The sequence below is a fragment of the Schistocerca americana genome, chromosome 4 (assembly GCF_021461395.2).
Source record: "Schistocerca americana isolate TAMUIC-IGC-003095 chromosome 4, iqSchAmer2.1, whole genome shotgun sequence".
Taxonomy (NCBI): domain Eukaryota; kingdom Metazoa; phylum Arthropoda; class Insecta; order Orthoptera; family Acrididae; genus Schistocerca; species Schistocerca americana.
In genome coordinates this window covers 313,713,875-313,741,716 of record NC_060122.1, presented here as the reverse complement: position 1 = coordinate 313,741,716, position 27,842 = coordinate 313,713,875, and the positions used below count along the sequence as shown (strand labels likewise).

General features: G+C 39.0%; 1 protein-coding gene across 1 annotated transcript; it reads right to left on the bottom strand.

The window, feature by feature from the left end:
* Window positions 1-569: 569 nt before the first annotated feature.
* On the bottom strand, window positions 570-27,176 carry LOC124613443 (vegetative cell wall protein gp1-like). Its single transcript, XM_047142145.1, has 3 exons — window positions 27,047-27,176; window positions 23,571-23,986; window positions 570-758 (listed from the first exon to the last, which is right to left on the bottom strand). Exons 1-3 carry the CDS (start codon window positions 27,174-27,176, stop codon window positions 570-572), a joined length of 735 nt encoding a protein of 244 aa, XP_046998101.1.
* Between the last annotated feature and the right edge of the window lie 666 nt (window positions 27,177-27,842).

Below are 27,842 nucleotides of genomic sequence, written 5' to 3'. Positions count from 1 at the left end.
GCATGGATGTATGTGATGTCCTTAGGTTAGTTAGGTTTAAGTAGTTCTGAGTTCTAGGGGCTGATGCCCTCAGATGTTAAGTCCCATAGGGCTCAAAGACATTTGAACCATTTCATCGGTCCCTAGACTTACACGCTACGTAAACTACCCTAAACTAACTTATCCTAAGAACAACACACACACCCGTGCCCGAGGGAGGACTCGAACCTCCGGAGGGAGGGCTTATGCAATACTATTGAAAATTAGATTAGAAGTTGTCTGATAGAAAATATTGAATAATGGCGTGTACTGTGTCAAGAGCAGTCATAATTCATAGTTTCACTCTTGTCGTGGCCGTAGGAAGCATGTTCCTATCGTACCCACACTTCGCTACCTTGCCATTCAGTTTTCGTAAATGAGTGTTAATTTAAGAGGGGTAGTGTCATGACAGAACGGGCAAACATGTACCACGTTGCTACCGCTTCTCAACAGCGACATCATGTGGAAACGCGAGATCGCTCCCGAAGGCATGAACGCACCTGCATGTGTAATGTCGGGAATGAGTATTCCAGCATACTGTTCGGGTCGGGCTAGATACCCTCTCCCTCAATGCCGACGGCTGGCTTGGAGGACGGCCGCCGCATGTCGTAGGCGGCGAGTGGCATCTGGCGGCCTCTAGCGGAACTTCTTTGTAGCTTGCGATTCTTGTTTTTGATTCCCGCGTTGATGCGTCGAGACTTCTTTTCCGCTGCACAGCCAAGCCAGGTGGCTACGTTGTCCTTGCCGGAGAGTGCGCAATGTGGCAGTTCCTGCTTGCTTTTGTTCCATTTGTGATTGGCGTGGTTATCACACAGCGATAAAACATAACGCACTGGACTATTTTGGGACTGTTCTATAGAATGGGCACGTGAAATACCGCTTTAAAAATAATTTAGTTTGTTATGGGGAACAAACCTGCACTTCCCTTCGATTGTCAAAATTCATATGAAACCTTCAGTTGTAATTTCTGTTGCACAATACGCTACGGTCAATGACCACTGTCAAGCATAGCTGCCATAAACGGCGGGAAAGTTATACCATAATTTTTGTCTAGAAGCAAGTCCACACTGACAGCTAGTAATACACTGACCTGTTGATAAGTGGTTATAAGTGTATACTAGTGTGATATGTGATGGAGTGTGCATTGAAGGAAAAGCAGAGCAGAAAGAAGTGAAATGAAACTGGGTGGGAAGGTGGTGGGTGGGAGAATGTGAAGGATGGAATAGACTATTTTCATGTAATTTATTCAGTTATTTTACATAGTGTTTGGTTCCCAATATTTCTTTGGTCAGTTAGAAACTGTTGTGTTAATGCTCCGTGTATAAGGAAATTTTCTTGGAAGGGGTGGAGGTGGCTGTCTTTACTGAGTCTTATGATATTCATATACTTTTCAATGTTGCTTGATCTATGATATTCTTGTCTTAGATGATCTGCGAATGTTGAATAGTTTGTGCCATATTTAAACGCTCTGATGTGTTCTTTATATCTTGTGTCCAATTCCCTGCTAGTCATTCCTACATATATCCTTCCACAACCTCTACTGCTGAACTGACAGATACCAGATCATTGGTATCTGTCTGGTTTTGATTTCAGTTTTTAGATGTACTTTTGTACTGAATTGTTTGTTTTATAATAAATGCTTATGCCTTCTTCTCTTAGAATGTATTACTCATTTTATGTGTCAGTCTGTTGTGGTAGGTCATTGTATATCAATTTTTGTGGTAGTGCAGGTTGTATGTGGTTTGGTTAGTTGCTTCATTATTTGTGCTTTTATTTTTCTGTATAGTTTATCTACCATTGTTTCTTTGTATCCATTTTAATGCTATTTGTTTTCTAATCTCTGGCTCTTTCAGATAATCAGAAGTGCATAGGGGAATCCTGTTCAGTCTGTTTTACGTGTATCTGACTGCATACTGCCGGTGGTTTGAAGATACATTTAAGACAGAGTCACCTCTGGGTTTTCTATATACGCCAAATGCGTGTTTGTTACTCTCTTTTCTTACAGTTACATCTATCAAGTCGAGTGAATTTTCTTGCTCTTCTTCTATTGTCAAATTTAGGTTTTTGTGTTCTCTCCTTATGTCTTTGTGAAGTTGCCCTGATTCTTTATTGAGTTCATCTGTCATACATATTATGCCATCCATGTACCTGCACCAGTAGAAGATGATGTAGCTTTTCTTTGTTATTATGTCTCCCAATATTAATTTTATTTATATGACCCATGAAAATGTTGGCTAGTGTTCCTGAAAGAAGTGAACCCATGGGTAATCCTTCCTCTAGTATATGGTTTTCTGGATTGAATTCAAAATAAATATGTTGTGCTATTAGATGTAACGATTTTGTTTCATGTGTGTGTGTGGATGAGGTAGCAGGTTAAGTGATTTCAGGTTTTCTTCAGTTATTTTTATGGTTTTGTCAACTCAGGTAAAACTGTAGATATTTTCTACATCAAAGGAGAGCAGTGTTGCTGTTCCAGGGATTTTAATGTCTTTTGTATCTTCTACTAGCTGAGAGGTTCTATCATTTTCTAGTTTACTGTATTGAGCAAGGTGTGACTGCATTTCTTTTGGTAGTTTGTATGAAGGACATGCTCTGAAATTCACTATTTTCTTTGGTTGATGTATCATATTGGAGGCCTGAGAAATTTTTGTACAAGTTCCTGTTTCTCTCTGTCTGCACATGTGTACTCCATGCATCTGAGTGTGTTTTTAACAAGTGTTTGAAATCTCTGAGTTGGATTTGATTTAACTTTTTAATGTTGTTTTTGTTGATGAATTATACTACTTCTTCAATCTATTGATTTGTTTTCATGAGGGCAACACTGGTACCTTCATCAGATTTTGTTATAATGATATTTTTTGCTTGCAGTTTTTTATTAGAGTTTTTTTGTTTAATCACAATAACTTTTGAATTTTTTGTTTTTTTTGTTTTAATTTGTGATATGTTGCACATTTTTTCTTTTATTAACTCCATAGATAGCCCTTTATCTACATTACTTTCTTTATTTTTTTATATAGTGAGAAAATATTCAGATTCAATATGAGATCTTCTGTCTGTGGTTCATTTGCTGGTGGGTCAATGTTGGGTTTTAGACCCTTTTTTAAGATATATTATTCGTTTTCATTTGGAGTTATATCTGTAAGAGTAAGCACCTTTGGATAGAAATGATGTGTGTGAAAGTATTGATTGCTATGGGATTCTGTGTAGTGCAATTTGAGATTTCCAATTTTGCTTCTTATGCTTTAGTCGCATTTTATTTGTAGTTCTTCGTGTTCAGCAGTCGACTTTTCCATGATGGAAAGGAAAATAGCCGGATTATTAAATTTTAGTGCTATCTGAAGTTGAATTTTGTTTAATTCTTGGTTTAGTGTCCGTTTTTTGCATATAGTGATTTAATTTTGCCTTCTATCCAGGCACTTTTAGTGGCCTGTCTGACAACTTTTTCTGCTTTTGTACTGTTTTTAACCTTTACATTTATATATTTTGACATAAGATAATTATGTTTACATTGGTTATTAAATTGATGGTTTCAACTGTTTTATACAGATTAAAATGAATCTTCTCAAACACAGGGAAAATAGAAATTCTTGGCAAGGTGTCATTAAATAGTTCATTTGTGTGGCCATATTGTCAGTAGTTACTTTACAGTTCCTTAGGTTATTTTTGTTCTGTCATTCACCTATGAGAAAACATGTGCTTTTTCACCAGATACATTTCGCTTTTTTGAGATAAGGCATCATCAGTGCTCTGTAGTTAAATATATTTCTAATTTTATTTCCTTTCAAGATTTAATTTAATCTCATTTAATATAATCTCGTTAATAAAATGTTCCATTCTACTTATGATGATTTCCAGTTGGTTTCTCTCCTACATCGGAAAATTTCGTCTGCTACCACATCTTTGGCGTTTTGCCTCATTGGATGCTTATACTTGTAATCTAATTTTTAGTTTCTCTGCATAACTATGCATTTCTTATGTTTTACACAGTACATTGCTACACACACTACTGTTTTCTGTTTATTATTATACTTCCAAGTGTGTACTGTGGTATGTGATTTGTAGTATTGCCAACATGACATTTCCATTAGTTTGTCATTGACTTATGCTGTTTTCTAGTTAATTTTTTATGTATAATTCTATTTAATTTTGTGACCCCGTATTTGTATACTGTGTAAGAGCAGTGGGACAGTAGAGGTTGATTATATTTCTTTTTCTCTTTAGATATTTGAGGGAGATACAATTATGAGTGATTATAGTGTATAGTTGTACTATGTGTGATGGTGAGTGTGTTGGAGGGGAAGGTGAGGAACAAGAAGTGAAATAAAATTAAGAGGGAAGGTGGTGGAAGGGAGTGTGTGAAGGACAAAATAGGCACTTCCCTTTTTAATGCAATCTCTTCAATTATTTTAGGTAGTTTCTGGTTCCCAATATTTATTTGGTTATTAAGCAACTGCTTATTTACTGTCAGTGCTTTGTGTATGTGGAAATTTTCTTGGAAAGGGAAGAGGTGTCTATCTTTACTGATTCTTATGATGATTGTAGCTTTTTCAATATTTCTTGCTCTATGGTATTCTTGTTTTAGATGATCTGCAAATGTTGAATGGTTTGTACAACACTGAAATGTTCCAACATGTTCTTTATTTCTTGTGCCCAGTGTCCTGCCAGTCATTCCACTGTATATTATTTGCTATTTCTGCAACACAGCTGATAGTTATGTATTGTTGGCGTCTCTCTACTTTTGGTTAAGATTTGAGATGTGCTTTTGTATTGAGTTGTTTGTTTTGTAAGTGGTGTTTATGTCTCTCTTTTTAACACGTTAAATGTCTTATGTGTGACTTTGTTGTGGTAGGTCACTACATGCCATCATTTCTGTAGTAATGCAGGTTATATTTGTTTGGTTAACGTTTTTTATTATTTCTGTCTTTACTTTTCTATTCAGTTTGTCTGCCATCGTTTCTTTGTGTCCATTTTTAATGCTGTTTGTTTTATAATGTCTAGCTCTCTCAGGTAATCAGAAGTGCTTAGGGGAATCCCATTCAGCCTGTTTAACATGTATTAACATTGCAGCTTGTTTCTGATTCTGTAGACAGCTTGAGGTTGTATTTAAGAGAGTATCACTAGGCGTGGGCTTTCTGTATATGTCAAATGTGTGTTTGTAGCTGTCCTTTGTTATGGTTATCACAAGAAAGTTGAGTAACTTTTCTTGTTCTTGTTCTATTGTGAACTTTCTGTGTTTGAGTACACTGTTTACACCTATGCTTAGTTGCTGTGTTCTATTTTTAGGTTCTCCCATCATGCATATTACGTCATCCATGTACCTGCGTCAGTAGATGATGTTGTAGAATTTTTTTTGCTATTATGTCCTGGAATATTAATTGTACTATACGATTCCTGAAAATTTTAGCTAATTTTCCTGAAACCTCTGTTGACCTCTCTTACCAGTTTAAGAGTATTCCTTTTAATCTGTGTAAAAGAGCCTAAACCGAATATCTTTAATAGTCAATGTAAACATAATGACCATATGCCATAATACATAGTTTTGAAGATGAAAAATAGTCCGAAAGCAGCAAAAGTTGCCAGACAGGGCGCTACAAATGCCTGATTGAGATAAAAAATTAAATCATGGCTTACACAAAATCAGACGCTAAACAAGAATTGTGCGAAATTCATCTTCAGATAGCACAAAAATTTTCGCCTCCATCATGAAAAAAGGCGAATGCTGCTCATGCAAAGCTATAAAAAATGCGACTAAAACCTAATAAGCAAACTGAAAACGTCAAATTGCACCACACAAAACCCCATAACAACAAACACTTTCACACACATATCTATTGAAGGGTGATCAATATTGCATACATAACATTAAATGAAAACGAATAACACCTCTTATAAAAACCGAGCGAGGTGGCGCAGTGGTTAGCACACTGCACCCGCATTCGGGAGGATGACGGTTCAATCCCGTCTCCGGCCATCCTGATTTAGGTTTTCCGTGATTTCCCTAAATCGCTTCAGGCAAATGCCAGGATGGTTCCTGTGAAAGGGCACGGCCGATTTCCTTCCCCATCCTTTCCTCACCCGAGTTCGCACTCCGTCTCTAATGACCTCGTTGTCGACGGGACGTTAAACACTAATCTCCTCCTCCTCCTCCCTCCTCTTATAAAAGGTCTAAAACAGAATGTTGACTCACCAGCAAATAAACCACAGATAGAAGATCTCATTAGAGAATCTTAATATATTCTCACTATAGGATCAGGAAATGACAACAGTAATGTAAACATAGGGTTAACTAGGGACTTAATAAAAGAAGAAGTTAAAAATATAGAAACACAAAGTGAAAAAGAAAACAATAAATATTATAAAAAATGTTAGTAACGATATTGTGTTGTTCACTTGAAAATACAAGAGTACATAAAACATAAAAATTCATCAGAAAAGGCAACATAAAAAAGTCAAGATTTTAAACACATATGAAAAAATCATTCAGAACATTTACAGGCAGAGAGAAACAGAGACTTGTACAAAAAATCCTCAACCCCCATCATGAGATGTCAACAAAAGATCCATAAAGAAAATTATCTTCTCCATTTTATAGTGTCTACAGCTCATAGCCTTGCTTCCTGAGCGCAGGGTCCCGAGTTCGATTCCCAGCAGAATCAGGGATTTTCATCTACCTTGAGATGAAAGGTTGTTGTGTCGTCCTCATCATCATCATTCATCCCCATTACAGTCAGACGAAGGCAACAGCAAACCACCTCCATTATTATCCCTGCCTAGATGTGGTGGTGCAGGTCCCCCATGTTGTTCCCCTATGCTCTGTCAAGAAGCATAGGACTCCATTTCCATTTTCCATTGTATTGTGAATTTCAGAGCAGCTCCTACATACATACTAGAAAAATAAAAACAGTTACATCTCTTAAAATAATGTAATTAGAAAATGAGAGAACAATAAGTAACACCACTGTGCCAGTAGTATATATAAGAGACATTAAAATCCCTGGCACAGTGAAGCTGCTCTCATTTGACGAAGAAAGTATGTACAGTTGCATCCGAGTTAACAAAACCACAAAAATTATTGAAAAAAACCAGAAAACACACAACCAGCTATATCATGAAACAATAAAATTGTTACTGTTAATAATACAGAAACTTATTTTAATTTGATTAAAGAATACTAGATACAAGAAGAAGTGTTACCCATGGGTTCACCTATTTCAAGAACTTTAGCCAACATATAAAAAATCATAAAAAGATTAGTAATCGAAGACATAACAACAAAGAAAAGCTACATCATCTACTGGTGCAGGTACGTGGATGACATAATATGCATGCTAGATGAATCTAAAACATGAGTAAAGTTACTACATAAAAGGATAAATAGTGTACAGAAAAACATAAGGTTTACAGTAGAAGAAGGACAAGCAAACTCACTGAACTTTCTCGACATAACGATAAGAAAAGACAATAAACACACATTTGACATATACAGAAAACTCACAGTAAGTGATACTATTTTAAAATGAACCTCTGACACCTGCAGAGCGAAGCAGATACCAATTACCCAGTATCTATCAGCTCAGTAGCAAAAACTGTGAAAAAATACACATTGGAATGACTGTCAGGACATTTTACACAATGTATAAAGAACACATCAGAGCTTTTAAATATGGTAGAAACGATTCCACAAATGCAGATAATCTAAAACGAGAATGCTGTGGACAAAGCAATATTGAAAATGATACGAACTTTATAAAAATCAGTGAAGACAGACACCTCCTCCCTTCCTAAATAAGGTACCACATTCTCGAAGCATTAACACAAAATAAGCATTTCCTCAAGTACAAAATAAATTTTGGAAATTGGACAGGATATAAAAGAATTGAAGATATTGCATGAAAATGAAAAAAGAGTGTTCCATTCATAGCCCTCTCGCATCCATCACCCTCCCTCGCATTTTCATTTCACTTCTTGTTTCTCACTTTTTCCTCCAACTTACACTCCATCACACATCACACTACTATACACTTACGACCAATAATCGTGGTTCTTTCTCTCCCATCTAAAAGAAATTTCAACCACTGAATCTTCACTACTCCTACACAGCATATAAATGCACAGCAACATAATTAAATAGTGTTTCATGTACACAATTAACTAAAAGTGTATAGGTCAGTGACAATTATTACCAATGATATGTTGGTAACACAAACTACAATACACAGTTAGAAATAAAAAAATAAACAGTAACCTATCGTGTGCAAAAAATGTGCCATATAAGACACGATAAACGCATAGTTCTGCAGAGAAACAAAAAATTAGTCTAGAAGTACCAGTGTCTAATGAAGAAAAATGGTTCAAATGGCTGTGAGTACTATGAGACTTATGTTCTAAGGTCATCAGTCCCCTAGAACTTAGAACTACTTAAACCTAACTAACCTAAGGACATCACATACATCCATGCCTGAGGCAGGATTCGAACCTGCGACAGTAGCGGTCGCGCGGTTTCAGACTGGAGCGCCTAGAACCGCTCGGCCACCCTGGCCGGCTGAAGAAAAACACAGAAGATACGGTTGCAAGCGGAATTTCCCGATGCAGGAGAGAAATCAACTCGAAATCAAAGTAAGTAAAAAGCGACGTATTGTTAACGACCTTTTTCCTATACCGACAACCAATCGAACTGTAAATATCTTTAATTATAGACCACTGACGATACTTTAGCTCAGTAAAGTGAAACGCATCTGGTAAAAAAATACGCATTTTCTTGTAGCTGCAACGACAGAACGAAAATACCCTCAGTAATTGTAAAGCACTACAACAATATGGTCTCACAAATGAAGAAATTAATGATGCCTTATCCAGCATTTCCAGTTGGTCTCTATTACCAATTTAAGTAGATTTATTTAAATCTGTATAAAACAGTTGAAACCAACAGATTCGTTAACTAATGTAAACTGTAACCGCTCTTTAGATAGTAGTTGCATAGAAACGAGTATTAGACTAAATTCTGTAATATGAAATGACCTAAGAGCCAAAAAACAGAAGTAGTATTTCGAAGTAATAGTTAAAATTTTACAAACAGGATACTCGAAATAGAGTAACGCAAAGTAGTACAAAGGGAATTCAAGGAAGGCATAACAGAGCTGCGTTTTGTTTTGAATGTAATATATAAACCAATGTGCAGCAGTGTTAGGTCTCTTGAGATTTTGTTTTCAGCGGTGGAGTGGTGGAGAATAGATTATTTTGGGATAAATTCAGAGACAAAGTCAATTAGAGATGATTGGGTGTACTAACATTGATATTCAAGTGAATGGTGATTGTACGTGTTAAACGAAGCGCTACGATCGTATTCTTGCGATTGTGAAGAGATTTATTGACAATACGGAAACTTTTATGTTGAATTAGGACTTTATTCGCTGTATGCGAATTATTAAAGAGTATTGCAACCGAAAATAGTTTGGACATTATCACACTGGTATCTTTGCTGCTCGTTGTCAAGGTGATTCCACTAATAAACGAGAAGTTAAAAATAGGGCCCGTTAAAAGACTAAACTTGTGCTGAACAGACATTGAAAGGATTCAAAACCATAATTAATATCGTGTCGTAAGAATTGAGAAGCTTATACAGTGTAAAGCGCAGAGACATATTTATAATTTATTGGACATAAATGGCAAAGGACAGTTTCATGGGAAAGCATGTCTTTGGTGATAGGTACAGGAAGGAATGTAGTACTGACTGACTGTTATCATATGGAAACAATACACACTAGGATCAACTCTACTTTCATAGATCTCCCTGTGCCATCTCTCATTAATTTAAGAACTTAATTGTGTCAATAAAACAGAATAATCGAGACATTCCCAGTGTTTCCTAAATTCCATAATCGGCTGGTACATAGACAGTAATATCTGTGAACATTCAAGGGTTATTGAAGGAAGCCGATAAACCTTTTTACAAACAGATTTAATAGGATTCAACTAATGTGTACAGACCGCTAAAGTAACTAAACCAAATTACTCAGGGAAACAAATTAGTAAAAATAAACTGGAAGTCAATTGATATCTTTTTCCAGAGTAATAAAAAACAAAACTGTGTGTGGATCCATCGTGGCTGAAAGTGTATGAATTATTTCTGGAAAATGCGATCAACTTTCAACTGCTAGTTCACAGGACTAGATTCACAAGGTGATTCAGAGATGTTTTATGCCTCACCCACATGGTAGGGAATGGTTATATGGTTCTTAACTAGCCAGGACAATATATACACAAATTTTTAGGTCAGCTCTGCTGCTGGGAGGGGGGAGGGGGAGGGGGCGTACAGCGAAGTGATATCTGTGCACCATCGTCAGTGGGTGTGTGGGAATAAAACGTAATCGTCTTATGACAAAATATATAAATGTGAAGATCAAAAATAGTTCAAAAGCAACTGATGTTTACAGACAGGCCGCTAAAAGTGCCTGTCAAAAACACAAAATTAAATCACTGAATACCAAAGAACAGACACTAAATCAAGAATTATACCAAATTCACCTTCTGAAAGCACGAAAATCAAATAATACTGCCATTTTCGCTTCCATCATGGAAAAAGCTATAAACAAAATCCGTCTGCAGCATAAGAAGAAAATTAAAATTCTCTAATTGCACTACACAAAACCCAATAACAAGAAACACATTCACCATATGTATCCAAGGGTCATCAATTTCACAGGTGTAACACTAACTGAAAACGAATAAAAGCTCTTACATACAGGTCTAAACACGATGTTGACTCACCAGCAAGTGAATTACAGATAGAAGATTTCGTTGCAGAATCTGAGTAAACAAAAAAATTACAACAGTAATGTAAATCAGGTCTAACTGGGGATTAATAAAAGAATAAATTAAAAATGTAGCATCACAAATAAAAAAACAAAACAATAAATTCAAAGATTATTGCAGTTCACAAAACTTGAAAGTTCAAATGAAAAACTACAAGCAGAAACTATCATTATAACAAAATCTGAGAAATGCAGTTGTGTTGTCCTCATGAAAACAAATGAGCATCTACAAAACAGAAGAATTCATCAGCAAAAACAACATGAAAAAGTTAATGGGAAACCCAAGTAACAGATTTCAAACATATGTTAAAAACACACTCAGTGTGTGTGTGTGTGGTTTGAGGTTTTCAGGCGCTAAACAGCGTGCTCATCAGCGCCCAACAAAAAGAGAAATGGCGACTTTTACAAAAAAATCTGCCAGCCCCAATATGAGATAGCTACCAACAGTCCATAAAGAATATTATCCTGTCCAACTAATTATGAAGTTCTGAGCAGCTTCGACAGACCTGCTAGGAAACAAATGCAGTTAGAAGTAACTCAGTACTATAAATTAGAAAATGACAGAAAAATAAGAAATACTTCTCAGCTGGTAGAACATATAAAAGACATTAAAAACCCCAGCACTGCAACACTGGTCTCATTTGATGAAGAAAGTATGTACAGTTGTATCTCTGTTTATGAAACCATAAAAATAATTGCTGGAAACTTGAAAACACATGACGAGTTACCTTATCCACACACAGATGAAACAATAAAACTGTTACAGCTAATTACACAACAAATTTATTTTGAATACAATCAAGAATACTACACAGATGAAAAAGAGTTACCTGTGGGTTGATATATTTCAAGGACATTAGCCAACATTTTTATGAATGGTATACAGAAACTAATATTGGAAGACAATAATAACAAAAAAATGCTACAGCAACTTCTACTGGTACACGTACATGGATGGCATAATATGTGTGACAGACGAACTCAATAATGGATCAAAGCAACTACACAAAGACATAAACAGAGTAGACAAAAACACAAAGTTGACAATAGAACAAGACCTAGAAAATTCACTCAACTTGGTCAACATTACCATAAGAAAAGACAGAAACAAACACACATTTGACATGTACAGAAAACCATCAAGTGACTCTGTCTTAAATGCAACCTCAAACCACCTGCAGAATCAGAAACAAGCTGCAGTCATATACATGTAAAACAGACTGCAACAAGATGACCCTATGCACTTCCCATTACCTGAAAGAGACAGCCATTACGAAACAAACAGCATTAAAAATCGACACAAAGAATCAATAGCAGACAAGGTAAACAGAAAAATAAAGACACAAATAATGAAGAAACTTACCAAAGTGCAATAACATATACAATCTGCACTAACACAAAAATTGGCATGCAGTGACCTACCACAACAAACTAACACATAAAGTGAGTAACATGTTCTACAAGAACAAGACATAAACATATCTTATAAAATGAACAACTCAATACAAAAGTACATCTCAACATTGGAATCGAAACAAGACAGATACCAAAGATTTGGTATCTATCAGCACAGTAGTAGAGATTGTGAAAAGATATATGGTGGAATGACTGGGACATCATTGGCCACAAAATATAAAGAACAAAACAGTGAATTTAAATATGGTACAAATCATTTGTAGATAATCGAAAACAAGAATACTATAGACCAAGCAATACTGAAAAAGACATGTACATCATGTCTGTAAAGACAGACACCTCCTTCCCTTCCAAGAAAATTTCCACATACCCAAAGCATTAACACAAAATAAACAGTTGCTCAATCGCCAAATAAATATCAGACAGCAGACAGTATGTAAACTAATTCAAAAAAGTACATGAAAGATGAAAGAGCATATTCTGTTAATCACCCTCTCCCACCCACCAATTTCCCTCCAAATTTCATTCCACATCTTGTACCTTACCTTCTTCTCGACCCCACACTCCATCACACATCATACTACTATGCACTTGTGCTCACTCTTGATGGCGTTTCCCTAACCCACCATAAAAATTCATCAGTTTTCTTTCACTACTTTTGCTCAGTATATAAATACACTGGACATAATTAAATCAATTAAAAAGAGTATGTAGGTTATAGCCAAACTGGTGGCGATGTTATTGTGGCAACACTTCAGAACACAAATCATGCTACGCATTTAGTAGTATAATAATAAACAATGACAGTGGTATGCAAGAATTGTACTGTGTGAAACATACAAAATGCATAGTTATGCAGAGAAACTAAAAACTACACTACACGTATCAGTGTCTAACAAAGCAAAACACTAAATATGTTGCAGACGGAATTTTCCGATGTAGGAGAGAAACCAACCGGAAATCGCCAAAAGTAAAAACCAACATATTATTAACGAACTGTTTTTCGATTTTAAAAAGAAATCAAATTGTAAATATCTTTAATTACAAAGCAGTGGTAATGCTTTATCTCAATAAAGCGTAATGTGTCTGGTGAAAAAGCCCTCTTACTTATGCTTGAATGGCAGAAACAAAAATCCCCCAAGGAATTGTAAAGTAACTACCGACAATATGGCCATATAAATGAACTATTTGATGTAGTTGCTCACTGTTACCATTTTAAGAAAGTTCATTTTCATCTGTATAAAGCAGACCAAAACAGTATGAAAGCAGCAAAGGCTGCCAGGCAGGGCACTAAAAGTGCCTGGATGAAACACAAAATTAAATCACTAGATACAAAAAAAAAAAAAGACAGTGAACCATGAATTGTAAGAAAATCACCTTCAGATAGCACTAAAATCAAATAATCCGGCTATTTTCAATTCCATCATAGAAACAGTCGAGTGTTGAAGATGAAGAGCTATAAATAAAATGCGACTAAAGCAGAAGAAGAAAATTGAAATCTCAAACTGTACCACAACAAACCCTATAACAACAAACACACACACACACACACACACACACACACACACACACACACACACACACACACACCATTTCTATTCTATGGTGGTTAAACTTACAGGTGTAACACTAAATGAAAACAAAAAAACAGCTGGTACGACTATATCTAAAACATAATGTTTATTCACCAGAAAATGAACCACAGATAAATCTCATTATAGAATCTAAATATATTCCAATAATAGAAGAAAAAACGATAAAAGTAATGTAAGTACAGAGCTAACTAGGTTAGGTTAGGTTAATGTTGTTTAACGTCCCATTGACAACGAGGTCATTAGAGACGGAGTGCAAGCTCGGGTTAGGGAAGGATGAGGAAGGAAATCGACCGTGCCCTTTCAAAGGAACCATCCCGGCATTTGCCTGAAACGATTGAGGGAAATCACGGAAAACCTAAATCAGGATGGCTGGAGACGGGACTGAACCGTCGTCCTCCCGAATGCGAGTCCAGTGTGCTAACCACTGCGCCACCTCGCTCGGTCTAGCTAACTAGAGAGTTAGTAAATGAATAAATTAAAAACAAAGCATGAAAAATTAAAGAAGTAAACAATAAATTCAAAGATTATGGTGATGTCACAAAACTTGAAAGTCTAAACAAAAAACATCATTGTAACAAAATCTAACAAATATAATTGTGTTGACCTTGTGCAAAGGAAAGAATACTGAGAAAAAAACACAAGAATTCATCCACAAATACATAATAAAAAAGTAAAAATAGAACCGAAACCAACAGATTTGAAACACATATTAAAAACTCACTCAGAACATTTACATGCAGAGAGAAACAGAGAACTGTCCAAAAAAGTCCTCAGCCACCAATATGTCAACCAAAGGCTGACAAAGAAAAGTCTCCTATGCATCCCATAGTGAATTTATGAGCAGCTCCTAGACAGCTACTAGCAAAAGAAATGCAGTCACACGTCACCCAATTTTTTAACTAGAAAATTGTAGAACAATATTACCTCTTAACTAGTGGAATATGTAAGAGATATTAAAATCTATGGCACAGCAACACTTTTCTCCTTTGAGGTAGAAAGTATGTACAGTTACATCCTGTGAACGAAAACACAAAAATTACTGAAGAAATCATGAAAACACACAACCATCCTCTTCATGAATACACAGCTGAAACAATAAAACTGTCACAGTTAATAAAAGAACTAAAATACTTTCAGTTAGATCAAGATTTTTACAAACTAGAAGAATAGTTATCCATGGGTTCACCTGTTTCAGGAGCATCAGCCAACAATTTCATGAATCATACAGAAAAATTAATATTTGAAGAAATAATAACAATGAAAAGCTGCATCATCTACTGGTACAGATACATGGATGGCATAATATGCACGGTAGATGAACTCAACAAAGGACCAGAGCACTATTCCTTCATTAGTTCTACACAGTATACAAATACACAGGAACATAATTAAATAGAATTACACATATACAAGTAGCTGAAAAAGTATATGTCAAAGACAACTAGTTTCAGTGTTATGTTGGCAACACGGAGACACACACCACACTACATGCTTCTAAGTATAAAAATAAACAGAAAACAGTGCTATGCGAAAAACTGTTCTTATAAAACATAAGAAATGCATTGTTCTGCAGAGAAACTAAAAATTAGACTAGAAATATCCGTGTCTAATGAAGGAAAACACCACAGATGTGGTAGCAGATGGCATTTACCGACGTAGGAGAGAAATCAAAAGATAAACACCGAAAAATAAAAAGAGACTTATTGGTAACGAACTTTTTTTTGGTTTAGAAAAGAAATCAAATTGTAAATATCTTTAATTATGGAGGACTGAAATACCTTACCTCAGGAAAGCAAAACGCGTCTTGTGAATGAAACACGCATTTTCTTATAGTTGAATGACAGAACGAAATTCTCCTAAGGAATTGCAAAGCAACTAGCTACAATTTGGCCAAATTTAGAATTTAATGACGCCTTGACGAGTAATTCCAGTTTGTCTCTATTACCAGTTTAAAAAGCTTGTAATTCCAGTTTGTCTCTATTACCAGTTTAAAAAGATTCGTTATAATCTTAATGAAACAGTTGAAACAGTCAGATTCAATAACCAATGTAAACATAATTATCGTATGTTAAACAACATAAATATAAAGATCAAAAACAGTTCAGAAGCAGCAAAAATTGCCAGACAGGCCGCTGAAAATGCCTGGCTGGTAATCGAAATTAAATCACTGTATACAAAAAAACACACTAAATCAAGAAATATACGAAATTCACCTTCAGATATCATCAAAATTAAATAATCCAGCTATTTTCACTTCCATTAACAAAAAATAACGTATGTTGCACATGCAGAGCTATAATGAAAATGTGGATAAGGCATAAGAAGAAAGTAAAAAAATCCCAAAATGTAACACACAAAACCCCACAACGACAAACATTCACACACCATTTCTAGCCAAAGGTGACCTATGTTACGGATATAACACTAACTGGAAACGAACAACAACTTTTAGAAAACGGTCTAAAGCAAAATGTTGACTCACCTGAAAGTGAACCACAGATAGAACTTATCATTGTAGAATATGAGTATATTCTGACAGTAGAAGAAAACATGACAAAGGTAATGAAAATGAAAGGCTGACTAGGGAGTTAATAAAAGAGGAATTTAAAAAGATAACAAGACAAATTAAGAAACAATAAATTAAAAATAACTGTTATGATGAATAACATAAAAATTAAAAAACTGCAAGCAGAAAAAACCATTATAACAACATCTGTCAAAGATAATAATGTTATCCTCATGAAAAAAAAGAATACATACACAAATCAGAAGAATTCATCAACAAAACCAACATTAAAAAGTTAAAATCAAACCAAACCAACAGATTTCAAACATGTTAAAAACACTCAGAAATTTAGAGTATAAATTTACAAAAAGAGAGAAACAGAGACTTGTACAAAGAAATCTTCAAGCCATCAGCGTAATATGTCAACTAATAGTCCATAAAGAAAATAGTGAATTTCAGAGCAGCTCTTACATATCTACTTGCAAAACAAATGCAGCCATACCTCACCCAATTTTACAACTTGAAAATAATAGAACAGTAAGAAATATCGCTCAGCTAGTAGAACATATAAAAGACATTAAAATCACTGGAACACCAACACTGTTCTCCTTTGATGTAGAATGTATGTATAGTTGAATCCAAGTTAACAAAACCATAAAAATAATTGAAGAAACCTGGAATCACACAACCAGATACCGCATCCACACACATATGAAGCAAAATCGTTACAGTTAATAGCACAACAAAATTGTTTGAATTCAATCAAGAATACTATATACCAAAGGAAGGATTAGCCATGGGTTCACCTGTTTCAGGAACGTTAGCCAACATTTTCATGGATCACATAGAAAAAATATTGGAAGACATAATAACAAAGAAAAGCTACATCATCTACTGGTACAGGTTTGTTACTGAAATAATATGCATGATAGATGAACCTAAAAAAGGGAATAGAGCAAATACATGAAGACATAAATAGAGTATATAAAAACATAAAATTGACAATTGAAGAAGAACAAGAAAACTCACTCAACTTTCTTGACATAAGTATGAGATAAAACAATAACAAAGACAAATTTGACATATACTGAAAATTCACAACAAGTGACATTAAGTTAAATACAACTTCAAACCACCTTTAGAATCAGAAACAGGTTGCAGTCAGATACGTGTCAAACAGAAATTAAGTAATGAGCGCTATCGACAGGGGATGTCAAAATTGATTCCATATTTTTAGATTTCCAGAAAGCTTTCAACACCGCTCCTCACAAGCGTGTTCGAGCCAAACGGCGTGCCTACGGAATATCGCCTCAGTTGTGTGACTGGATTCGTGATTTCTTGTCAGATAGGTCACAGTTGGCAATAACAGAACGGAAAGTCATCGAGTAAAACGGAAGTAATATCCGGCGTTCCCCAAGGAAGAGTTATAGGTCCTCTATCGTTACTGATCTATATTAACGACATAGGAGACAATCTGAATAGCCCTCTTAGTTTGTTTGCATATGATGCTGTCATTTACCGTCTTGTAAAGTTATCAGATGACCAAAACGGGTTGAAAAATGACGTAGATACGATACATGTATGGGGCGAAAAGCGGCAATTGACCCTGAATAAACAAAAGTGTTCAGTTATTCACATGAGTACTAAAAGGAATCCGCTAAATTTCGGTTACGTGGTAAGTCACACAAATCTGAAGGCTGTACATTAAACTAAATACTTAAGGATTATAATTACAAACAACCTAAATTGGAACGTTCACATACATAATGTTGTGAGTAGAGCAAACCAAAGACTGCGATTCATTGGCAGAACACTTAAAAGCTGCAACAGGTCCAATAAGGAGACTGCTTATACCACATTTGTCCCACCTATTCTGGAGTATTGCTGTGCATTGTGAGATCCACATCAGATAGGACTGATGGATGACATCAAAAAAAACACAAAGAAGGGCAGCTCGTTTTGTATTATCGCGAAATAGGGGAGATAGTGTCACAGACATGATACGTGAATTGGAGTGGCAATCATTAAAACAAAGGCGTTTTTCGTTGCGACGGGATCTTCTCATGAAATTTCAATCACCAGTTTTCTCCTCCGATTGCAAAGAGCTTCTGTTAGCGCCCACCTATATGGGGAGAAATGATCATTACGATAAAATAAGAGAAATAAGATATCAGAAAAATTTCAGTTGTCCTGTTTACCGCGCGCTGTTCGAGAGGGGAACGGTAGAGAGATAGCTTGAAGGTGATTCATTCAACCCTCTGCCAGGCAGTTTATTGTGAATAGCAGAGTAATCGTGTAGATGCAGAGATGCAGATGTAGACTGAATAGTAGCCTCCTAAATACTTCTGTTTAGCTGAAAGAGTTATCCCTTATAAAACAAATAGCATCGAAAACTGATACAAAGAAACAATGGTAGAGAAATTAAACAGGATAAATAAAGACATAAATAACGAAGAAACTAACCAAACCACATCAGCATATAAAACCTGTACTGATACAAGAAATGGCATACAATGATCTACCGCAACAAATTCACACATAAAATAGGTAACATGAAAAAGGCATAAACTTTTCTTACGAAACAAACAACTCAGAACAAAAGTACATCTGAAAACTCATATCAAACCAGTTACCAACATTCTGGTATGTATCAGTTCTGTTGCAGAGGTTCTGAAAAAATGTACATTGGAATCACTGGCAGGACATTGGACACAAGATATAAAGAACACATCAGAGCATTTAAATATTTTACAGTCCATTTATAATTTGCAGATAACCGAAAACAAGGATAATATAGACCAAGCTATACCGAAAAAGATATGAACATCACAAGATCCAGTAAAGACAGTCGCCTCCTTTCTTTCGAAGCAAATTTCGACATACACAAAGCATTAACACAAAATAAACAGTTGCTCAATGACCTAATAAATATTGGAAAACAGGCACTATATAAATTATTTGAAGAAATTACACGAAAAAGAAAAGAGCCTATTGCATACTTACCCTCTGCCACCCGCCACGCTCCCTCCCAGTTTCTTGCCCCTCACCATCTCCTCAAACTCCCATTCTATCACCAATCACACTACTATACACTCCACTCTTCATGGCTCCTCCCTACTCCACCTAAAAAAAAAGAGGCCATCACTGTTCCTTCACTACTCTTACTGAGTGTATAAATACATCGGAACATAAATAAAATTACACTCATACGATTAACTATAAAAACGTATGTAGGTGAAAGACAAACTAGGGGCAATGCTATGGTGGCATTTCTACAAAACATGAACCACGCTACACTCTTAGAAGTATAAAATAAATAGAAAACAGTGGTGTGTGAAAAGGTGTACTGTGTAAAACAAAACAAAAAAATGCGTAGTTCTGCAGAGAAACTAAAAATTAGACTACACGTATCCGTCTATAATGAAGCAAAACACCAAAGACGTGGTAGCAGACGGGATTTCCCGATGTAGGAGAGAAACCAAGCGGAAACCACAGTAAGTAAAAAACAACGTATTGTTAACGAACTGTTTTTGGACCTTCAAAAGAAATCGAATTGTAAATATCTTTACTAAAGAAGACTATTTGATGCTTTACATCAAGAAAGCGAAACGCGTCTGATGAAAAAACACACATTTTCTTGCAGTTGCAACGACAGAACGAAAATAACGGAATTGTGCAGCAACTATGGATAATATGGCTACAAAAATAAAGAATCAAATTATCCAGATTCAATAAAGAGAACGTTACAGAATACCTTTATTCAGTATTTGGTTTGCATGTAACTGAGGGTAACATTGCCAACTTTACGGCGCTTTCTCGTCGGAAAGATGTATCTGGCCATGTGGAAGCTTCCAGAGGTGTTGGCGGAGTAATAGTATCGCTGGAGTTTTAGGTTCCGATGCAGTTTCTCTGTTATTACTCCTCTTGCCTTAAAGAATGGGGCAGTTCTGTTTGCAGAGCGGAGGAAGATGCAAAGTAGTGCAAAGCTTCTTTATATCTTACAAGCAGCCTTCTTGGAGCTGAAGAGAATGACAGAAGGTGAGGTGGATGAGTTAGCTTTAAGTTCCCTCGATACGGAAACTGTCTAATCAAAACAACAGTTGCCCCTCACTTAACCAAGGCTATAGGTACGTGCACCTTCTGGTTTCTCGAGGAGCAGGCATTGTGACAGGACACTTACGGAAGCCGGTGTGAGTGTCCAAAAACAATGACGTAGCTGAGATCGATATCATGGAGCTAATTACTACAAGAGCCACAGAGACGATACCAGACTTTTCAGTGCTCCATCGTGTTATGTTACGCAGAAGGGGGTTTCAGCATCGGCGAATCGTCTCAGCAGCTGGTGTAACACCATCCCTTGGTGTTAGAGAGTGCAACGCAGTTTCGAAATTTGCCTCACGGTTCGTTTTGACATATTCCTCACCGTAGTACTAAAATCTCTGAGAGCCACGGGTCGTGATAAATAACGATCTGTTCTAAATTACTCTAACATTTGGTGAAATTATGCAAGTTGACTTAAAACCCTGAAACATTCTTCATTACTTCCTCTCGTATTTTACATTAATTTCCTTTGGACGTTTTAGCTCCAATAGAAATAGAACACATCAATTGACAACGACAGAAAATAAGGGATGTGTAAACCCTAACGCAACGTAACCTAAACATTATGCCTGTATAAGAGTAGAAGTCTAACAGCAGGACACTGAAATACAACCGCTCATCCTTGACCAGTTACTCTTCCCTGATGTTACCTGTAGTGCACCTAGGACTACGTTGCCCTTCACAGTATGAACTCTCACAGTGAATTACTCTAAGACAATCGCACTCTGAGAGGGCTTGGTACACCAGTAAATGAATAGCAGGCAAAGCTGGAGAATTTCTTAATATATTGTCGAGGCCTAATGTCCTCCAGTTCTGCAGGCGTGCGTTAGTTACATCAATTACACGAAACTGCTAGCACTTATATCAGAATTCACATAGCCCACATGACTGCAGCCTCTTCCTCTCGAAACTGTCTTACCGAAATGAAAGTAAAAGCTACCCAAGCATAATTTTACCATTCTCAGCTGCCATAACTCTGTTATACTGTGCAGCATACGATTATGCTTTTTGCCCCAAGGGACTTGAAAATACCAGGATAATTTAGGATACGCTGACAATTAATAACGCTCTATTCTCCAAGACACACAAATAAGTTACTGCCACAGGAACAGCCAAGTGGTCATGAGCGACGTTAAAATCACAAGAGTGAGACGATGAACACTGGGACAGTCAAAGCGTCTTATTATCGATACAAATTGAAGCGACGGCGTCCCGCCTAGAATAAGATTGCTGATTACCTACCATCGTGTAAGTGTGCTGTCGTGTATCAAAATACTTTGTCAACACCAAACAACTTGACTTTCTATATGACTATGTGACTAGACGTTGTTGACTCAATATGAGCAAAAACAAAGTTCATATGCCATAATTATGGAGCTGACGTTCGCAGCACGTCCGAGCTACCGGGACTACAGCCGCCTTCTCCTCTAACAATACCCATCGACCTCACTGTTGCCCTCCTTGGGCATCAGTTGTGACAGAACTTACCCTTTAAGAATTATTAATGCTTCTAATATAGTACTAGCTTAAATCGATGGCTCCATTGAAGACACTCTTAGAACGTAATTTTTAGAACATTATACTGTCAGAATTTTTCATGCGAGAATTTATCCTTCCTCCTAACTTGGATAATCTATAACTTCGTCATGTAATATTTTTCCTCTTTCCTTCTCTTTGTTGAACTATTCCACCCGGTCCTAGCGAAGGAGTGTCCATCCCTGCAAACTACACAGTATTTTTATTTTAGTCACAGTTAGTACTCCTCCGTCAGCCTTCGAAACTTCTCAACGCTGCAGTTCTAATTCCTGTCATGCTGCCTTGAGTTTTTGTGGGCACCAGTGCCTTTCTCCTCGACAATGGCTGTTCGCAGTTGACGCTGGTTTACCTGAACTCGGATTATCAAGTTAAAATTAAAATATCCTGTCATTCTTCACTCATATTACCATGTGGTTTTTAGCAAACTAAGTTTAATAATATTTTACATGCATCTGCATATGATTCCACCTGATTGCCCCTCTAATTCGTTATTAACGCTGAAATGGTCATTCACAGTGGGATGCCATACTATGCTTAAGCGCAACGGAAGCGAGAACAGAAACTTCGGCAGCTTGGTCTGTGCGAGTGCTACGACGATTGCGTTGTCGCGGGTTGAAACTTCCCGTTTCCTGAAGCGTCGCAACAAGACGAGAAAACATCTATCGGGAAGACTGGTTCTTGTTAGGGTATCGCTTTCTGTACAGTTCCGCTACCTGGGTAGCATTTCGCTAACCATCAACAACAACAACAACAACAATAAAAGAAACGCTATGTCGATGCAGTTTGTGTGAAGGAAAGCCTTTACTGTATGCCTACTCTACACAACAGTATTTAAAAGGACTAAACTACTGTACTAAATGCACCCGTACATAAGAAAACTTTTGTGGCGGTGTTCGTAGCAACAAACACTTGGCTGAAGAAATGGCTTACGTAGTCACCGCCACACTTTTAATAGCGGGCCGACCGGTCCGCTGGAACAGTGAACAGAAAGATGAAAGCCCAAACACTCATATTAAATAAAAGTCGGTACTTATCTTTTACTACAGAAGATACAGAAACACAATAGTGAACTCGGTGTCTACAGAAATCTGTCCGAGTCGGAGCGGCTAGGTCAGCGTCGGCTGACGACAAACAACTCTGCTGCGATGAACACACAACTGACCAGCAAGTACACAATTCGGTGGCGAGTATACGACTGAGCGGCGAATACAGAACTGTCCTAGCGCTCGCGACTCCAGCGCTTAAGAAGCCAGAAGCCAGCGGTGGCGCGCGCAGACTTGCGGCGATTTCCTGTATCGCTGGCGCTGCTTATGCGGACGGCGTCCGTACTTTGATGCTGCCAACCTTTTGGCAGCGGGCTCGTTTGGCCTTACTGGCTAGGATACAACACTCCTCCCCCCCAAATCGCCGCACCGTCGTTGAATAATGACGTGGCGAGCGTCGACGGCGGGGGAGGGGTCCGGCCGCAGGCGTAGCAGAAGAGACCGGGGCGGAGACTGTTGTCGGTGGCAGTCCCCGGTCCGCACCCCAGCATTGGCTGCGAGGGGCCTCGGGAAACACCGACTGAAAACCGAGGTCAGGGCGCACGCCTGTGACCACGGGCGCAGCTGCTGGTACTGGACGCGACGGGGCGTCGGGACCCACGAAGAGAGGCAGCGCCTCCTGACGCTGCGTCGACGGCTGCTGAGTGGGCGCCGGACAAGGCGCTGCGGTGTCAGACTCCTTGGGGGTGCCCAAGGAAAGCGGCTGCAGGACAGGCTGCACAGCCACCGCTTGGGAAGGCGGCCCGGCTGAGGGGTCGACGTCCATCAGCTCCGAAGGCGGTGGCGACTGACGAGGGACCGCAGGCGCCGGAGCGACCACCTGGGGCGCTCCCGAATGAAGCTGCGCGGGAGGCATCAACGGGACGGGCTGTCGGCGTGGTAGCGGCGACGGCTGCTGCTGCTGCCCTGGGGGCGGCAGCGAAGTCGGAAGGCGCGGCTGGAACCCGCCGTGGGCCAAATCTGTGGACAAAGAACGAGCGGCAGAATCCGGGCGGCCAGCGCGGCGCAACTGGTTCTGATGCCTCCTGTGCACCCCATTAGCACCTTGAACAGTATAAAAACCTCGACCCTGGACACTTATCACGGTACCACGTTCCCAACGACGGCGACCGTGATAAACTCTGAAAAAAACGGCGTCGTTGCGCTGAAAGCGCGTGCGATGCTCAGAAGCGGCGGGTCGATCCGGGGGGTGCAACAACTGTAGTAGGGTGCGATGACGACGGCCGTGGAGAAGCTCCGCAGGCGAAGGGCCGTCGCGTGGTGTGGTCCGGTACGACGACAGGAACGTGATGAGGGCCTGCTGACGAGAGTGCGTAGCACGAAGGCGGTCCATATGATCCTTGAATGTGCGTACAAAACGTTCCGCTGCACCATTCGATTGAGGGTGGAACGGCGGAGTAAGAACATGGCGAATGCCATTGGCAGAACAAAAACTTTCAAATTCAGCAGAGGTAAATTGTGGACCATTGTCAGACACTAAAACTTCTGGAAGACCCTCAATACAAAAAATTGAAGTCAACGCCTGTATAGTTTGTGCAGACATTGTAGACTGCATGGGCACAACAAACGGAAAATTACTAAATGCATCGATCACGATGAGCCAACGAGAATTCCAATATGGACCAGCGAAATCAATATGTACTCGCTGCCAGGGACCGGCAGGGCGTGCCCACTCAAAATAGCGTTGAGGCGGAGCAGCTTGGTGTTCGGCACACGTCGAACAATCTGTAGACATCTGCGTAATCGGTTTATCAATGCCGATCCATGTACAATGACGGCGGGCAAGCTGCTTGGTGCGGACCACTCCCCAATGACCTTGATGCAACAAGTCGAGGACCATGGATTGGAGCACTTGGGGAACCACTACACGAAGCTGGTCATTCTCGGTGCGTAACAGCAAAACTCCGTGCGAAACAGACAACAGATGACGTTGCGGATAATAGCGACGAACCACAGGATCCGATATGTCCTTGGCCTTGGACGGCCAACCACGTTGAACAAAACGTAATAGTAAACTCAGATGAGGATCCGTAGCTGTCTCACGTGCCACCTGACGATAATCAATCGGAAAATCCCGGAGGGATTGATGCTCATCGGCGTCAATCTGATGGCAAGAGTCTTCGGAGGAATCGAAGACATCATCCGCAGCAATCGGCAATCTAGAAAGCGCGTCAGCGTTTGCATGCTGAGCCGTAGGGCGATACAGTATCTCATACTGGTATTGTGATAACAAAAGAGCCCAACGTTGTAGTCTCTGAGCTGTCCGCTGAGGAACTGGTTTAGACGGATGAAACAGTGACGTCAGAGGCTTGTGATCTGTTACTAAATAGAATGGTCTACCATAGAGGTAGTGATGGAACTTTGTGACACCGAACACAATAGCCAACGCTTCCTTGTCCAATTGGCTATAATTACACTGAGCTTGGTTGAGCAATTTAGATGCGAACGCAATAGGACGTTCGGTGTTACCGACTCGGTGAGACAACACAGCACCGAGGCCGAAAGAAGAGGCATCACAAGCTAACACCAGAGGCTTGTTAGGGTCGTAATGGACCAGACAACGATCATTCAATAAAGCCTCTTTAAGCTGCTGAAAGGCTGATTGGCAATCAGCTGACCACACAAACGGAACATTCTTACGGCGGAGACGATGCAACGGTGCAGCAATCTGTGATGCATTAGGTATAAACCTAATATAATACGTCAATTTGCCAAGAACTGCTTGCAATTCATGCAGATTGCGAGGGGCGGGCAAATCACGAATAGCTGCTAAATGTGACTGGGAGGGATGAATGCCTTGAGCATTAATAACATGTCCCAGATACTCCATCTCCGTAAGGAAAAATGAACATTTATCGACGTTGCAACGTAGGCCTGCCTGAGACAACACTTTAAACAAACACTCCAAATTACGGAAATGTTCAGCAGGCGTCCGACCGGACACAACAATATCGTCTAAATAGTTGCAACACGATGGCACATTAGCCAGAAGTTGAGACAAAAAACGCTGAAAAACAGCTGGAGCTGACGCACAACCAAAAGGCAAACGCAGAAAACGGAACAACCCCAACGACGTGTTTATGACAAAATACTGTTGTGATTGCTCGTCGAGGGGCAATTGCAAATATGCTTCCCGGAGATCAATTTTGGAAAAGAAACGAGCTTCCCCTAACTTGTCCATCAGCTCGTCCGGTCTAGGCAAAGGAAAAGAATCAATGACAGTCTGAGGATTAACTGTCGACTTAAAATCAGCACACAAACGTAACTTGCCAGACGGTTTCTTTATAATAACTAAGGGAGAAGCCCACTGGCTCGCTGAAACGGGTTGAATAACACCGTTGTTTTGCCAACGACGAAGTTCCTCTTCGACAGGCGCCCGGAGGGCGTGAGGCACTGGACGAGCACGACAAAATCGAGGCTGAGCATTATCTTTTAACGTAATATGAGCGGCAAAGTTCGCAGCACAACCTAGTTCGTCTTTAAATATGTCACTGTATCGTTTACACAAATCGGTTATGCTGTCTTGAGGAACAACAACAGAATTAATTTGCAACACATTGTCTTGGATAGACAGGCCAAACAAGTCAAAACAGTCCAATCCGAAAATGTTTACACTGTCTGTAGCGCGGAGCACTGTGAATGAAACTGTTTTTGTATTGCCACGGAATGTGGCTGGCACGCTACATACACCTAACACGGGAATTTGTTCTCCACTATAAGTAGCCAAAGAATGTTTTGCCGCTGAAAGTTTGGGGCGGCCGATAGCCGCATACGTAGCACTATTTATGAGAGTCACAGACGCACCAGTGTCTAATTGAAAATTGAAGGTCTTATCCTGGATGCGTAGCTGCACAAATAGTTTATTACACTGTCTCTGGATCGGTGCAGTGGAGGCGGAAGACACAAAATCAGCGCGTTTAGCGCGTGTTCGCTGCTTACGACAACTCGTGGGTTGGGCGGGTGGAACAACTCCCGCTTCACTTGCAGTGTGTACCTTACTTTTTACAGCGTTTGACTTACGCTTGGGTCGCATAGCAGAGGGCTGGGTGGGTGGCTTATTGCGAACAAGTTTATTACCCACACGAACCGTGGAAGAGTCTTTACACGCGACCTTCTGGGCGGGCTGGCTTTGAAGAACATGAATATCCATGGGCTGGGCAGCACTAGAATTGTTCTTGCGTTTACGCAAACAAACAGTCTGGATGTGTCCTTTCCTTTGACAAAAGTGACAAACCGCGTTTCTCAACGGGCAACGTTCACGAGGATGAGCAAGAACACACTTAGGGCAAGACTTAACTTTACCATTTTGCACACGCGGCTGACTAATGTGTTTAACATGACGCAGCCGGCTAGTGTTTACAGTCTGACTCTGCCGGTGGGGCCGCGGGCGTGACCTAACTTGCTTAGCACAGGCAATTTGAGAAATACATGGCTGATCTAACTCACACTCAGCATAGTCAAAAGTATCTTGGGCTTTAATGATGTTCATCACAGTCTCTAATGACGGGTCAGGCAACTTTAAGATAGCAGCACGAATACGAGAATCTGCAATGTTTTGAGTAATAGCGTCTCGTAGCATGACATCACTGTAGGAAGCTCCACACACACAATTAAATCGGCACTGACGGGTGAGGCCCCGTAAATCTGTTAACCACTGTTTATTAGATTGATGTGGCAGTTTCTTTAACCTGAAGAACTTGAATCTGGCTGCTGCCACATGAACTCGCGACTCGAAATACTCAGCAAGCTTGTTAACAACAACGTCATAGTCTAAAGCTTCTGGCTGGGATTCCGGGAACAACTTACAAAGGAGTCG

Excerpts from the sequence above, each read along its gene's own strand:
- LOC124613443 (XM_047142145.1), bottom strand. The coding sequence starts at position 27,176 with ATGGATATTCATGTTCTTCAAAGCCAGCCCGCCCAGAAGGTCGCGTGT. Across the intron at positions 23,987-27,046 it reads CTCTGCTATGCGACCCAAGC|ATTTGGCCCACGGCGGGTTC; the intron begins GTAAGTCAAACG and ends CTTTGTCCACAG. Across the intron at positions 759-23,570 it reads CTGCGCCCGTGGTCACAGGC|GACAACGTAGCCACCTGGCT; the intron begins GTGCGCCCTGAC and ends CTCTCCGGCAAG.